Genomic DNA, 14,819 nt, shown 5'->3' with positions numbered 1-14,819 from the left:
TGATTCAAATTACTATATTAATATCCCTCGCCAATTTTATACCAAAAGAGTCGTAAAATCGTATATATCACAATTTTTTTGAGAACCAAATTCAAAAATTCCGAAAATCATATAATTTTGTTGAGTAAAGTAGGGGTTTAAAAAAATTCGCAAAATGGCGAATTGCGCCACTTCTAATTTTTCGGCGAATTCACCATTTTTCAATTTCGACAGCATATAAGAATGTCAAATCAATTTATTATTTATTTAATTTTTTCCAAATAAAAAAATTTTTTTTAAATTTTTTTTTGTTTATTTCTATAGATCAATCAAAATTTATTTTTGCTGTTGTTCAGCATTCTTTTTAGCTTGTTTTGCTTCATGAGAATGTTCTTCTTTGTACTTATCCTCATCCATCAAATCGAATTCAAATTCATTATAAGTTTTTTCGAACAATTCGAGTCCTTCTTTGATCAAATTCTCATTCCTGAAGAAAGACTTAACAATTGTATATTGTTTGAGTGCTAATTTGTATTTCATGTCCTTCATCTGGATTGCCTTGAACAAATCCTTCTTAGCACCTTCGACATCTCCAACAATTGCCTTTCCTTCAGCACTAGAGAACAATTCCAATGATGTCTTTGGTTCTTGTTCATCAACCTTGCAAAATTCATTGAAAACTTCAATGACTAAAGGATTTCCTTCTGTCTTTGAAAGTTTCTGAATTGCAGGGAGAGCCAAGAATTTGTAGGGGGTGTCCTTGACCTTGGCCCAACATTTAGCCGCTGGCAAATGTAACTTGTTTTCAGCGAAAATGTGAGTTGCGATGGCCAAAGTCTCTGGATTGAGAGATTTCATGGCTTGGAGGTGTTGTTAAGGAATTCTGTCTGTCTTCCTTGCAATATGGCAATTCTCATTGCGAAAGAAGCTGCTTCGTAGAATTGATACTCCTTTTCAACGTTATTCAACATATCTTGAAGTTCAATAAGAGCGCGTGGCTTCTTTGATGCCCATGCGATGTAGTTGAACTCGCCTTTCCTGTACTCATCGAAGTGTTTGTAGATTCCTTCGTACATATCTCGAGCTTTCTTCATATTACCACGCCTAAGGAAGGCAATTCCAGCACGGAGATAGTAGGTGTTGAATTGTGTCTCCCAAAGCAATGACTTACCGTCCTCTGTTCCGGCGAATTGACCGGCTTTTTCTTCGGCCATGGTGGTCAGGCCGTTGAGAAGGAGGTTCTGGACAAGGAGGTTGTTGGCATTGCGATCGGCAGGGTCAGCGTTGGCGAATTTACGGGCGAATCTGAGAGATTCTTTAATTCTACCTGATCCTTTGAGGAACTTCGAGCGCCATGCAAGGAGTTCGATTGCTGTGGTCGTGTGATCTAAGCCTGCATCGATTTCGGAAAGAGCGCTTTTGAGATCTCCTTTTCTATAAAATACTTGAGCTCTGAAAAGCTTAACCATTGGGACAGCGTTCATAGGAACACTTAATTCTGTAGCGATCTTGAAGGCAAGGTCGATTCCGGCATCGCTGAGGTCTTTAAGTGAAATATAAGCTGCTGGAGAAGCTTTTATGAGTAATGGCTCAAGGTATTGGCATAAGAGTGGTTCGTAACGTGAATCATTGACATCCATGAGCTCTAAAGCGCGTACCCAGGCGTATTTCGAGTTGGCCATTTCTTTGATTTTGAGAAGTTCATCGATAATCTTGTCCTTTGGGACGAGCTCCTCGATGATATCAAAGTAATCTCCGTTTTCTGGGTAGTATTTGATGAGTTTGTAGAGTTTGTTGAATGTTTTTTCTGTATCACCGAGTTTGCGGTAGCAAAGTGCTTCGAGTTCATTCATACGAACTGTATCGCGGATCCAGATGGCATTCTTGGCCAAGTAATCAAGGCATTCGGTGTATTTATTTAATTTGATGAAAGCCATTGCGTGAAAGATAGATAATTCGGAGCGGAATACCATCTCTTCATCATTTCGTGATATGGTGAAGTTTCTTTCGTAAATATTAAGGTAATTATCGATTTCTTCGTATTCTTGAATGTACCAGAGGCCTAAAGCATAGCGCATTTGATTGTATGTGTTAGCTGTTTTCTGGGCAAGTTCACGTGCAGCTTTGAAAAATGAATCATAATCTCCAAAGAAGAAATGAAGACTGCAAATGTCACTTAAGATAGATAAATCGGTAGGGTCAAATCTAGAGGCAAGTCTGTAGCATTGAAGATATTGAAGGAAGTCGTTCATTTCACGATATAACATTCCACAAATTTTCCAAGCTTCTGCTGATTTCATATCAGTTCTGTTTGCTTGCTTTGCCATGGTAATGCATTCATCCTTCTTTGTACGATCTTTCATATAAGTAAAGTAAGCTTTGTAGGCAATTCCTACAGCGCAATTAGGAAATTGCTGAACAAGATGCTCAGCTTGCTTCAAACCACGATTGAAATCACGGTTTGCTTGTAATGTACTAAGTTCTGTTAATAATTTTTTTCAGGTGTTGCCTTCTGATGCATATTTTTTATACGGTCCGGCCAAGCAAATATCTATCGTCGAAATCTTTTTACAAAAGAATGAAAATTTCTGCCATATTCTAGTAGAGAACATATCTTCATATAAGACAGATCATTATCGCCGAGAAAAACTTCTACCTTGGCTAGAAAAAACTTTCGGAAATCAAATTCGTTTCATGTAAACCTTTCAATTTTCATAATTTTTGAACTTCATCATTTCTTTAATCAACTCAATATACACAATTAATAAGACATCAACAATTAGGGATGTAAGTTCTCTCAAACATTTAGATTTAGGTAAATCTTTATAATAATTTCCATTAGGGAAGCTTAGGATGCTACAGAAATGTGATTATTTTCATTCGCATAATGAAGAATTATGTATTGAAATTAACATGGATTATGTGAATGCATGAATTTGATTCATTCTTCAAATGATTAATGCAGAGATCTTAATTTTTTTATCATCTATGCTTGATTTTATCTAAAATTCAAGATTCGTGTTGCTAGAAGTCACATAATATTAACAATTTTGGTAAAACTTTTCTAAAATTAAAGTTGAGTTCATCATTTTACAATATCTTTTCAAATGAAATATTATTATTCTTTGTGTGTTGACGTGTTTTCTCAAAGATAAAATAGATTTTCTCCCAGAATTGTTCATTGATTTAAAAAGTGTCAAAGTGCAATCATGGAGAGAGATATCTATGGTGAACTTATGGATACATGTCATGATTATAATGGTGTTATAAACAAAATATACAATTTAAATACATTCGATTTCAAAGAAATCAATATAATTTATGATGAAATAAGAGCAAATTTCATTGAAGCAAATAAATTTTTGCCAAATCAGATATTTGACATACTCGAAAACGCATCATTATACAATAATCGATATTTACCATCTTATTGGTCCATAATAAAGAAAGTTTATCAAGAATTTAATATCGATCGTACAAAAGAAAAATCATCAATTTTTGATTACTTTTTTTATAAAGATCTTGGTGTAGTTTTCAATCAAAACGATATAAAGAAGTTCAAGTGTTATGATTCGAGAAAGATCTCATTAGAAATATATGAAGAAAATACAATGGGCAGAGCGATCATGAATGATGACAAGCAATCATTTGTTTCATTCACAGAAAGAGATGGATTCGATATTATGCAGAGGATGATAAATGATTTTTATCCATTTTCATCAAAAGGATACTCGTTACTTGAATTATGCTGCTATCATGGATCTGTAAAGTGTTTCAAGTTTTTGAGAGAACAATTTCAACCAGAAATAACTAAAAAATGTCTCAAATTATCATTTTTGAGTGGCGTTCCAGATTTAATGAATGAATGCTTAAGATATCAAGTTCCAACTCAAAAATGCATGAAATATGCAATAATTTCACATAACATCGATTTTGTCTCTTTCTTAATACGAGAATACAACTTACAAATAGATTTAAGAGAATGTTGTGAATACAACAATCTTCACGCATTTTTAATTTATCTTGATCAAACGAAAGATATTAATAAATGTTTCCCTTATGCAGCCATGTTTAATTCACAATGTTTAATGGAGCATCTACTTTCTCATGGTGCGAAGATCAATTCCAAAACAGAAGAAAGAGATAGTGCTCTCCATCTTTCAGTAAAAAGCAATCATTCACAAATGGTCGAATTCTTATTATCTCATGGGATCAATGTTAATAAAGAAAATATAAATGGAGACACATCACTTCATTTAGCCTCAAAATGTAAAAACATTCAAACTGTCAAAACATTGATAGCTCATGGTTCCAAAATAAATTCTAAAAATAAAAACAAAGAAACACCATTACATTTAGCGACCTTGAATAACAACATTGAAATTGTGAATTTTCTTATTGATAATGGCGCAAATGTCAATTTAATGACAAATGAAAGCCAAACTGTCCTCCATAATGCTGCGATGAATAATAATATCGAATTTGTAGAAAATTTCATAGAACTCGGTGCCAATGTAAATGCACAAAATGATCAGAAAGTTACTGCTCTGCATTATGCAGCAATCAATAATAATGTAACAATTGCAGAACTTCTAATTATGCATGGTGCGGATATCAATTTATATGATAAAAATCACGAATCAGCACTTCATTATGCAGTTTTTAACAATAGCAAAGAAGTGGTAGAACTTCTTTTCTCATATAATTTAGACATTCAGAATAAAAGCGAAACAAATTCATACATTCAGCAGGAAATAGATATTAATTCTAGAAATTTAAACTATGGTTGTTGTCCTCTTCATCTAGCCGCATGGATGAATAATAAGGAGATTGCCGAAATACTATTATCTCAAGGTGCAAATATAAATGCAAGGACTATAGATGGCAAAATACCTCTTCATTTTGCAGCATTACATCAATTTAATGACACTGCCGAATTTCTGATAATGCATGGTGCAGATATCAATGCAAAAGATAAAAGTGGACGAACACCGCTTCATTATGCGATATTATTACAAAATTTTGAAACAGCGAAGCTTTTAATATCACCTGGAGCAGATATAAATATATCAGATAATGATAAAGTTACACCACATTATATTGCATTTGTAAATAATTATACAGAATTTGTTAAATATCTAGATGAACATGGAGTAAACTTAAATTGCAAAAGTCTGTGTGGAAGAACTGCAATTCATCGTGCAACTATAAACAACAACAATGAATTTATAAATATCATTATCTCAAATGGAGGTGATATAAATGCTTATGATGAAAGTGGAAAAACTGCTTTAATATATGCATGCATATATGATAATATCGAGATTGCAAAGTTCCTAATCTTATCTGGGGCTACAATTAATAACTCCGATGATGAGAAAAAAACTGCCCTTTATTATGCAATTATTAATAAGAATATACAAATGATTAATCTTCTTCTCTCACATAATGCAAATTTCAATATACCACTTTATCTAGGAAAAACATATCTTCAACTTGCTGTTGAACAAAATAACCTTGAAATTATTGAACTTTTACTTTCAAATGGAGTTAATATCAATGAAAAAGATGAAAAGGGAAGGACAGCACTTTTTTATGCAGCAACTCTAGGAAATGATTCGGTAATAGGATATCTTTACTCACATGGAGCTTTTATTAACGAGCAAGATTTAACATCCTCTACAGCTCTTCATGCTGCTGCAAGTAATGATTCAGTAACTCCAGCAAGATTTTTGATATTAAATGGAATTGAAATCAATGCTCAAAATTTTGATGGCAATACTGCACTTCATATTTCTTCAAATAAAAATTTTACCGCAATGGCTGAACTTCTTCTTTTAAATGGTGTAAATGTAAATTTGAGAAATAATGAAGGATGCTCAGCACTACATTATGCAGTGTTAAATAACTCTCAAGAGATGGTTCAGCTGCTTCTTTCACATGGTGCAGACATCAATTTAAGAGATAATCTAGAAAGAACCCCTCTCCATTATATTTCTTTCCGAGATAAGAATGTATCACAAATGATTACACTACTTCTCTCACATAGTGCAGATATTAATGCAAGAGATGATCAAGGAAAAGCCATTATTCATTATGCTGCTCAGTTAGGTTATTTAGATGTGGTTGAATGTCTCATTTCACAGGGTGCAGATGTCAATATTGTAGATTATGAAGGAAAAACATCTCTTCATATTTTAGCTAATTATAATGCTAAAAATTGCTGTAAATTCCTTATTTCTCATAGAGCTGATATCAAAGCTAAAACTTATGATGGAAAAACAGCTCTTCATTTTGCAGTTGGAAAATTCTATTATGACGATTCAACAGAAAAACTGCTGATTTTTCAAGGTGCAGATATCAATGAAAAAGATTTTCATGGAATAACACCTAGATATTTAACACGACATAGAAGGTCCGATTGTTTTTGTAATGTATTAATGTGGAGTTTATGTATTCTAATAATTGTAGGATTTATTGCTTTTATTTTCTGGTTATGTTATAAGAAATGAACAAGTTGATAATACCTCGAAGATCAATAGCTAATTTTCGTGTCATAGATTTGAGATTTTTTTATTAAGGCTGCACTCACACCCATCTGACTTTATTTCAGATTTTTGACAATTGACATTATAAGTCATGTTTAAACATCTGAATTGAAAATTAATAATAGGGGCGATTTTAGAAGATATATTATCCACTTGTAAAGTATTGAATTCAGAGTAAAATTACAAAACTACACATTTTGAAGGACTAACTTTGAAGAAGATTTGTTCCGGATAAGCATATATGCATAATTTATTTATCATTATATATTTTTAAGGATGTAAAACGTTTGATATACTTAAGTCTAGAATCTGGTATTCTGCCATAAATATTAATTACTTATAAGCTACTAACACTAGGAATATTTTTTGTATAATAGTTGTTTTTCACAAAAATCAGATTTGATTTATGACCAAAATTTGAATAAAATAAAAATATCAATCCTTCACAATATTTTAAATCCCAATGATAAGGAAGTCAATTTGGAAAATTGTTTTCACTTTAGGAGAATATAATTTTCCATTTGGAAAATTTAAAAAGTGAGACGCGCAGGATTCGAACTTTTTTAAAAGTTGATTTAAATGAATTTTAGTGTGGAATATAAGGATAATATCATATTTAAAATAAGAATATACTAGTTTAGGTGGTATTAATTTTTTCGATAAATTTGAGAGTATGTACGTTTAGGGCATGAAAAGTGTCAATTCGCTCAGCGAAAGCTGAGCTAGCTTCGTTCTCGAAAGAATAAGGAAGGAGTGAAGGAGAATGATACAGAAGTTGACACATTCATATCATTTCAACAAATTTTGATCAAATTGAAATTCAATAAAATTCAATTCAATTCATATCCTTCAGTCAGTACATTGATATCCTTCTGCATCACAATGATAACTCGGGCATCAATAGTTCTACAACTAACTCAGAAAAAACAAGATTATTACTTCCTGCTTACAGCTTTTAAAAAGTTTCGATGATAAAAATCACTCTACTCTCGTTTATCGACATATGGTGATAGTAGGTAAACATATTCTTATCGATATTAATAAAAATATTTGTACGAAAATCTTATCCAATTAGAGAGTTATTCATAAAGTATATGATAATTATAATTACTTTATCTTTGTTTTATCTTTGAATAAACAATTTAATTTAAATTGCATAATATTTTTTGGTTGAAAGACAGGAAACTTAGTTGAGTTTGTATTATTTTTATCGTTTAATTCATCGTATCAGTGAGTGATCCAGATATTTAAGATATTTAGAAAAAAATTATTAATTTGATTAACAAATTTTAATCAAAATAGCAAAAATCTATTTGATAGCTGTAAACAAACAATAATTTTTATTTCAAGCAAAATCACTTATTTTCATCTAAACGTATAAAATTGTCAATTTTATGAAAATAAATTGAAAATCTCATGAAATGTAAAGGAGAGTAATATTTTTCAATTTTCTTTTTTTTTTGTCTCAAATATTTTCTGTTGGGAATTTTCTTGTTATCAAAAATAATTTTAATATTTGTTTTATTTCATTACATACAATAAAATTTTAAAAACTCTATTTTTTCAAGAAAATTTTTTCCTTCATATGAAGAAACATTTTGTTCTCCATTTGATACTGAGTCTAAATCTCGATTTTTGAATTTTCTTCTTTCCAAATTTCTTTTTTCCAAATTAGAAGTTTAATTCAAATTTTCAATAGTTTATATATTTTCTCAAACCGTCTCAGATTTTCTCACTTTTTAGGGATTTTCTCTCAAAATATACAAAAATAGTAATATCAATACATGTGTCTAATATACTTTAAAACCATCGTGACAAAATTCAAAAACGAAGAGTTCTTCTCTCCAAATTTTTTTCAAAATCAAAAAAATGAGATAAAAAAGTACGTTTGGAAAATTCATTTTTAGAATTTTAGGAATTTTCTCACTTTTCTTCCAAATTGACATCCTTACCAATGATAAAAAAAAATTACAAAAATGATTCTACAAACTCTATAGTCTTTATTTAATTAATTTATACTTCACCAGCTTGGATTTTATCCAATTGTTTCAACATTTCATCTCTTTTACCGAAATCTGATTGAGACATTGCAATTTTTGCGTCTTTTTTCGCCCAGAAGACGTTCATCTTCTCTTTCATTTCGCTCTTCTCAACTTTCAACTCTGTGAACTGTTGGCCGATCTCTTTCTCGATTTCTTGTTCAATTTTCTTTTCTCTTCCGGAAACAAAGAGAATTGAACGACCCTCGCGACCAGCTCTTCCTGTTCTACCTGCTCTGTGCACGTATGTTGCTGCATTTTGAGGTGGATTGAAATGAATAACATTATCAACAAAAGGAATGTCCAAACCACGAGCAGCTACATCTGTTGCAACTAATATCCTCTGTCTACCAGCTCTGAACTCTTCTAACTCCTTAAGACGCTCGGATTCTTGCATATCTGAGTGCATAACGGCTGTTTTGTAGCTAAAGTTACGGAGAATCAAGGTAATAGTCTGCGCGGCCTCTTTGGTTGATGCAAATACAATAACTTGCTTGTAAAGGTCTGCTTCCATAAGTTTTTGGATAATAATCATTAAATATACTTCTCTTCCTTCATCTTGGACGAGAACTTTGACGTGCTCAATCTTTGGCTTAAGATCATCTGTTGGCTCCCAATAGAAAGTCAATTTATCATCACTAAACCATGATTTTCCAACTGATGGAAGCGGACATGAACTTGTAGAAGGTGGCTTGGTCATAATTGTAAGAAGATCAACTTGGTCACTCTTTGTGGCTGAGAAACAAAGCGTCTGGCGCTTCTCTGGTAAGTATTTGATGATTTCAAGGACATCATCCCAGTAACCATCCTTAAAAAGACGATCAACTTCATCGAGGACGAGGTATTGAAGGTTATCGAATGAAAATCTAGTATTTCCTTTAGAAGCACTTCGAAGATGATGTAAAATTCTGCCTGGAGTAGCGACAACAATATGTGGATTCTTCTCTAATGCTGATGCTTGATCTGTAATTGCTAATCCGCCTATAATTGGACAGATGTCTGCGTTCATTCCCCTTCCAAAAATCTTAAATTGTTGACAAATTTGCTGTGCAAGTTCTCTTGTTGGACTGATAACGAGTGCGTATATTCCATATGGATCTTTTGATAATGTTGATATAATTGGAAGTGCAAAAGCAGCTGTCTTACCTGTACCTGTTTGAGAAATAACAATGCAGTTATGACCTGTGATAATTTGCTTAACACAAGCTTGCTGTACTGCTGTAGGCTTTGATATACCTATTTCTTTGCATGTTTGATATATAAATTCTGGACAACCAAGCGAAGTAAAAGGATTATTCATTGTCACTTTTTCTAAAATCAAGATTTTAGTCCTCTGAAAAGATTTTTGATTTTCAAATTTATTCATATGTTGAATTAGGCATTATTCCTGGGGATAATGATATGTTAGAACCAGAAAGATTATATATTAAGATTTCATATCCTAATATCAATTATCTTCTTTAATTCTATCAAACTAATCTTGAAAAAATCGAATGTTAGCTAGATATCTCCGCCTATTGATCAGCCGAAACCAAACTACAGAATATCCTTAATCATGAGCAAATCCAAATAAAATCCAATTTCGAATATTTCACTTTCAATGAAAAAGTATTAGAACATATAATTCCAAACATAGAAGCGTATCCTCGCCGAAACATCCCATCGCATATTGATGCCTTCGGGGGATAAAAAATTTTACGCTTTAGAATATTTTTTGAATATATTTATTATTTCTAGAATGTGATGTTAATAACCTAAAATTTGAAGTGTTTGTCAGAAGTTTACAATTTATTTGAAAAATTAACAAAAATTTCAAATGAAATCGTTTATGAGTTGCTATCAGGAGATTCGTTTTACCCGGCGCCGCTCACCAACGGTTTCTGATCATCAAATCAAGAATAGTGCTCCTCTTTTTATCTTTTCCGAAGAGGTTCAAGATGAAACTGACGAATTATACGGAAATAATACATTTTTCTGTTTAGATGATAACGATACAGATTCTTTTAGTTCCCCTTCAATAAATTTTCATCGTAGAACTCCAACAGCACCAAACTTAATTCATCTAACAACAAATGAAAAATCAACAATATTAAAACGGCCGATACAACCTATATTCGAGAATAATGATAATATATCCTTATTTCCGGAATCATTTCAACCTACTCCAAAGCCTGAGGACTTTTGCGTTTCACCTTGTGAAGCATCTGAAGAGTTTTCAAGCTTAGTTAATGATAAGAATATTACGTTTTCTCCACGAGAATTGGGATTTATACCCCGTCGATTTTGGCCAAATGAACGAATTTTGCTTAGAGATTTAGTCACAGATTATTTTCGAGCTGACCCGAGCCCGAATTCAAGATTTTCTCACAAGCTCTACAATGCATTGCAGATTGTTAAGAAAGATCCTTTCTATTTCCTTTTATTTGGCGTTGAATGGATGAATGAAACTGTTCTGAAGGTAAATGGGCCGTTATTTTCATGCGTTCTTGGTCTACAGAATTATAAATACAACCTATTCAGTCAAAATGGCCAAATGTCCATTCACGGGTTTATAGAATTAAATGAGAAGGATGCTTTAGCTTATTGCAATGCAGAAACATTACAAGACATAGATTTTAATGATTTCAGACTATTCCTTCATAAAGATGGCATCTTTAATGCCAATTCTAATGAAAATGATATATTATCTTGCCGATGGGCAAGAGCGAAACGCGGATAACTTATATTACTCATATTATTAAATAAATTGTTTGTATTTTGATGTTAAAAAAAAAGAAATTATCTTATTTTTTTTTTTCTTTTAATCTCTTTAAGTATTCTTAAACTTACTCATATATGCAACCTATCCGTTAATATGTTTTGCATACTTTTTTAAATGGATATAAAAAATATTGAAAAATCGAATATTTAAATAAAAATGGAATTTTTAAACCATCAGCATCAACAAATGTTTCAAAAACAGTAAAGCCAAATGTCGGATAATAAAATCAGAACCAGCTGTAATCGAAATCAAAATCATTGGAAATATTGTCATCATTATCGCTTTTCGGTATATCAGAAAATGGATTTTGCTCAGATGGTATTGCGAGATCAGAGCTTTGAGTCTGTGGACCTGGAATTGTTGAATTAAAGCTTGGCTGATTGAACGGTTCAAAATCATCAGGTACAAGTTCTGGTAAATGCAACTGTTCTGTTTCTGTTGTTGGTAAACTAGCTTGCTGAAGGAGTTGTTCTTGAGTGATGGCTGGAGGACCAATTTGAACTGCTACATCACTGATTCTTTGCAATGATGTGGATTCAGGTGTCCAATAGTACTGCAACAAGTTTCGACAAGCCTGTGAGTAATCTGTGCCTATGGGATATGCTGTCTGACCTGGATGACCAATAAATGTATCGAACCTCTCTGTGTGGAGAGTCTTTGAGTTCTTCCCTAAACAGATAATGGATCCGTAAACGTTGCCATTGCTTGATCTATTGACTTGTGCAATACGTGGACGTAGTAGCGCTTTCTTGCCCATTTTAAAAAATGATTTTGACATTGGATATTTTTTGAAATAATTTCAATAATATTCAAAAATTCAATATTTGTATAGCAACTGATTTTCACATTTAAAATTATATGTTAAAATACCATGATTGATATTATTTTTTAATTTTGTAATTGAATGTGTTCTCAATTTATTTATTTTATAAATTTTCTGAAAATTGAAACCGCTATTCGAGAGGGCAAAAAGCTTTCAAAATAGTATTTTGAAATTATATCTTGAAATATCAAATATTACCTAACATATAGATTTGTAGTGGAAACATCAACTGTTACAGAAGAAATAAGAAATTTGGTAAATAAATTTCAAATTCGCTTTCAGGTATACTACTCATAATTCAGCCTTTATCTCGTGATAAAAAATCAGCAAATAGCATTTATATTCTTTATTTTTATAAATAAATAAAAATAAAATATCAAACAAAAATATTTAACTATTTTCTCCTTAATCTCCTCTTGCTATCAGCCAGCTTAAAGCCTTTAATAGACAATTTGCATTCTTCACATTTCGGAATTTTTAATAGATGCGATAAATCTCTTTCAAAAACATGTGCAAAATATGGACCAAAAGCACAACCATCCCAACGATTCATTTCGGGATTTGGAGATCTGTAAACATCTTTGCATCTTGGACAGTAAATTAAGCATGGAGAGACTCCATACTTTGTAGACATACCATAAGGAATACATTTTTGACCATTACAAGCTATTCTCGGGCATTTTCCATATGCTCCCTCTTGATAACTTTCATAAATCTGGTATAAACCTGATTCTGTATATATATATCTGGCATGTATAAGCATATAAAGCTTTTGAAGTTCTCTATCGGTTTCAATTGTATATGGCATATCCTCAGGTTCTGTTCCGCGAAGAACTTTTATAAGATTTTTATAGTTTTTTACTTCATCAGATAATCCATTTAAGTTGAAATCATCTCCTAAGAAAAAATTATCAACTTTCGCAATCCAATCAAGATTTTCAGTGTGCAAAAAATCGCCAATCCAATCAGAATAGTAAGACGATGAGTATTCAGATTCATATTCCAAAGAATTGGATTCTTCTTCCTCTTCGTAGGATTCTTCTTCGTAGCAAGATTCGGCCATTTTTTTTACTTGAGAAAAAAATTGCCTAATGATCTAAGCATGGTAAAATTCTATCGACATGCAAAATTAACTTTAACAACTTGGCATCTTGCTTAATTTTAAGCAGATAGGTTGGAAATCATGAAAAAGCGCTGGATTACATCAATTAATTACTCATTTACCTAAATTTAAGAGGAACTGCAACACATAATTCCTGACATGTTTTTATTATATTGATCATCATAATTAAGATGTTCAGAACCAATAAAATAGATATTATATTTATTTCTATTTTCAACTTAATCAAAATAAAGAATAAATTAGCTGAAAAAACTATTTCCATTTTCGATAGCAATTGCATATAAGAATGATATATCTTATGCACCAGGAAGAAATAAGTTTCTTTAAACATTCAGATTGGCTTATCTTATAGATATTTCGTATGAGTATTAGCTGCAAATACATAAATTTATTTAAACTATTTTCCCACAAATAATGTTTTATATAATTTATGAAAAAACACAATAATCCATAAAGGGTATATCTCATTTGGAGGAAGCCAATCTATTATATTTATATTTGAGACCAGAAACTTGAGAGAAGAAATGCGAGAATGACATTCCAAAAAAATAAAAATATAAAAGTGACAATTTTACTTTCAATGTCACAATCACAGTCAGTTGAATTTTCTGCTCTTGTTTATGGCTCTTTTGTTGCCTCTCTTCTTGAGATGACAGAAGACGTTGAAGAAGTTAACAAAAAACTTGATGAAATTGGATACCGTATTGGTTTAAGGCTTGCACATGATTTCGGTCGCGATGACAGCCTTGAACGCATTGATACCCCAGATAAAGTTGTTGGTAATGTCATAGAGAAGAAGTGGCCATCACTTTCTCATTCAAATAAACAAGTTCAAACACAAGTCGATGGAAAAAACATTATTCTTACATTCCCACCATCAATATTCACACAAAATGTACAAATTCCAGAACTTTATAGTGGTGTTCATTTTACTGGAATGCTTCCAGGAATTTTACGCGGCATTTTTGAAATTTTCCACTTTAGAGTTAATACAACACTCCTCGAGCAATCAGAACAGGTAGGTACAAAAGTTCAGATTGAGGTTGTTGAAGAAATACCAATTGCTGTTCCAAAGACCGATGACTAAAATTTTTATGATTATTTTTTTGTACATTAAAGCAAACATAGCCTTAAATAGCAATGAATTATTGAAATCTTTACGATAGTTGCTTAGTAAACATTTTACCTTTCAAAATTGAGAAAACAATTTTTACAAATATAAAAATTTACTAAAGCATTTCATCGAATAACAGTTTTGATACAATTTATTAAGATTTCAATCATATTAAGAATGATTTAAAATAATTATTTTTTAAAAGAAGAATATTTATCTTAATTGAATACTTTTCCTGATACCTATGCAGTTTAAGACATGATATAAATGTGCTCACATTAACAATAGCAATAAAATCTAAAATTGATGAAAAATGCAGAGAAATCTGGCCATCGTGGAATGAAAGCTTTTACACGACGAGTCACAAATCAATATCTTTCGTAAAAGGACCTGCTACTACTAAATTACCAATTTATACAGAAATTTCAGAGC

The 14,819-nt window shown here is 31.6% G+C and overlaps 8 protein-coding genes across 8 annotated transcripts; 3 read left to right on the top strand and 5 right to left on the bottom strand.

Moving 5' to 3' along the window:
* Positions 1–315: 315 nt before the first annotated feature.
* Positions 316–813, bottom strand: TVAGG3_0564870 (N-terminal peptidyl-methionine acetylation; the record flags this gene model as incomplete). Its single annotated transcript, XM_051238579.1, has 1 exon — positions 316–813. One exon carries the CDS (start codon positions 811–813, stop codon positions 316–318), a length of 498 nt encoding a protein of 165 aa, XP_051096403.1.
* Positions 814–833: 20 nt separating this feature from the next.
* On the bottom strand, positions 834–2,420 carry TVAGG3_0564860 (N-terminal peptidyl-methionine acetylation; the record flags this gene model as incomplete). Its single annotated transcript, XM_001581831.2, has 1 exon — positions 834–2,420. The coding sequence occupies one exon, from the start codon at positions 2,418–2,420 to the stop codon at positions 834–836; it is 1,587 nt and encodes a 528-aa protein (XP_001581881.2).
* A 768-nt stretch (positions 2,421–3,188) lies between these two features.
* Positions 3,189–6,491, top strand: TVAGG3_0564850 (cyclin-dependent kinase inhibitor 2C-related family; the record flags this gene model as incomplete). Its single annotated transcript, XM_001581832.1, has 1 exon — positions 3,189–6,491. One exon carries the CDS (start codon positions 3,189–3,191, stop codon positions 6,489–6,491), a length of 3,303 nt encoding a protein of 1,100 aa, XP_001581882.1.
* Positions 6,492–8,510: 2,019 nt separating this feature from the next.
* On the bottom strand, positions 8,511–9,866 carry TVAGG3_0564840 (helicase protein; the record flags this gene model as incomplete). Its single annotated transcript, XM_001581833.1, has 1 exon — positions 8,541–9,866. The coding sequence occupies one exon, from the start codon at positions 9,864–9,866 to the stop codon at positions 8,541–8,543; it is 1,326 nt and encodes a 441-aa protein (XP_001581883.1).
* A 455-nt stretch (positions 9,867–10,321) lies between these two features.
* Positions 10,322–11,352, top strand: TVAGG3_0564830 (transcription-initiator DNA-binding domain ibd family; the record flags this gene model as incomplete). The annotated part of the gene is made up of 1 exon (XM_001581834.1): positions 10,383–11,285. The coding sequence occupies one exon, from the start codon at positions 10,383–10,385 to the stop codon at positions 11,283–11,285; it is 903 nt and encodes a 300-aa protein (XP_001581884.1).
* A 120-nt stretch (positions 11,353–11,472) lies between these two features.
* TVAGG3_0564820 (uncharacterized protein) lies at positions 11,473–12,103 on the bottom strand (the record flags this gene model as incomplete). Its single annotated transcript, XM_001581835.2, has 1 exon — positions 11,554–12,084. The coding sequence occupies one exon, from the start codon at positions 12,082–12,084 to the stop codon at positions 11,554–11,556; it is 531 nt and encodes a 176-aa protein (XP_001581885.1).
* A 324-nt stretch (positions 12,104–12,427) lies between these two features.
* TVAGG3_0564810 (protein kinase regulator protein) lies at positions 12,428–13,510 on the bottom strand (the record flags this gene model as incomplete). Its single annotated transcript, XM_001581836.1, has 1 exon — positions 12,545–13,213. One exon carries the CDS (start codon positions 13,211–13,213, stop codon positions 12,545–12,547), a length of 669 nt encoding a protein of 222 aa, XP_001581886.1.
* Positions 13,511–13,853: 343 nt separating this feature from the next.
* On the top strand, positions 13,854–14,456 carry TVAGG3_0564800 (Golgi vesicle transport; the record flags this gene model as incomplete). The annotated part of the gene is made up of 1 exon (XM_001581837.2): positions 13,854–14,360. One exon carries the CDS (start codon positions 13,854–13,856, stop codon positions 14,358–14,360), a length of 507 nt encoding a protein of 168 aa, XP_001581887.1.
* Between the last annotated feature and the right edge of the window lie 363 nt (positions 14,457–14,819).

The sequence above is a fragment of the Trichomonas vaginalis genome, chromosome II (assembly GCF_026262505.1).
Source record: "Trichomonas vaginalis G3 chromosome II, whole genome shotgun sequence".
In the NCBI taxonomy this organism is placed as follows: domain Eukaryota; phylum Parabasalia; order Trichomonadida; family Trichomonadidae; genus Trichomonas; species Trichomonas vaginalis.
The sequence above is the reverse complement of the archived record's forward strand: the minus strand, read 5'-3'. Positions and strand labels throughout refer to the sequence as shown.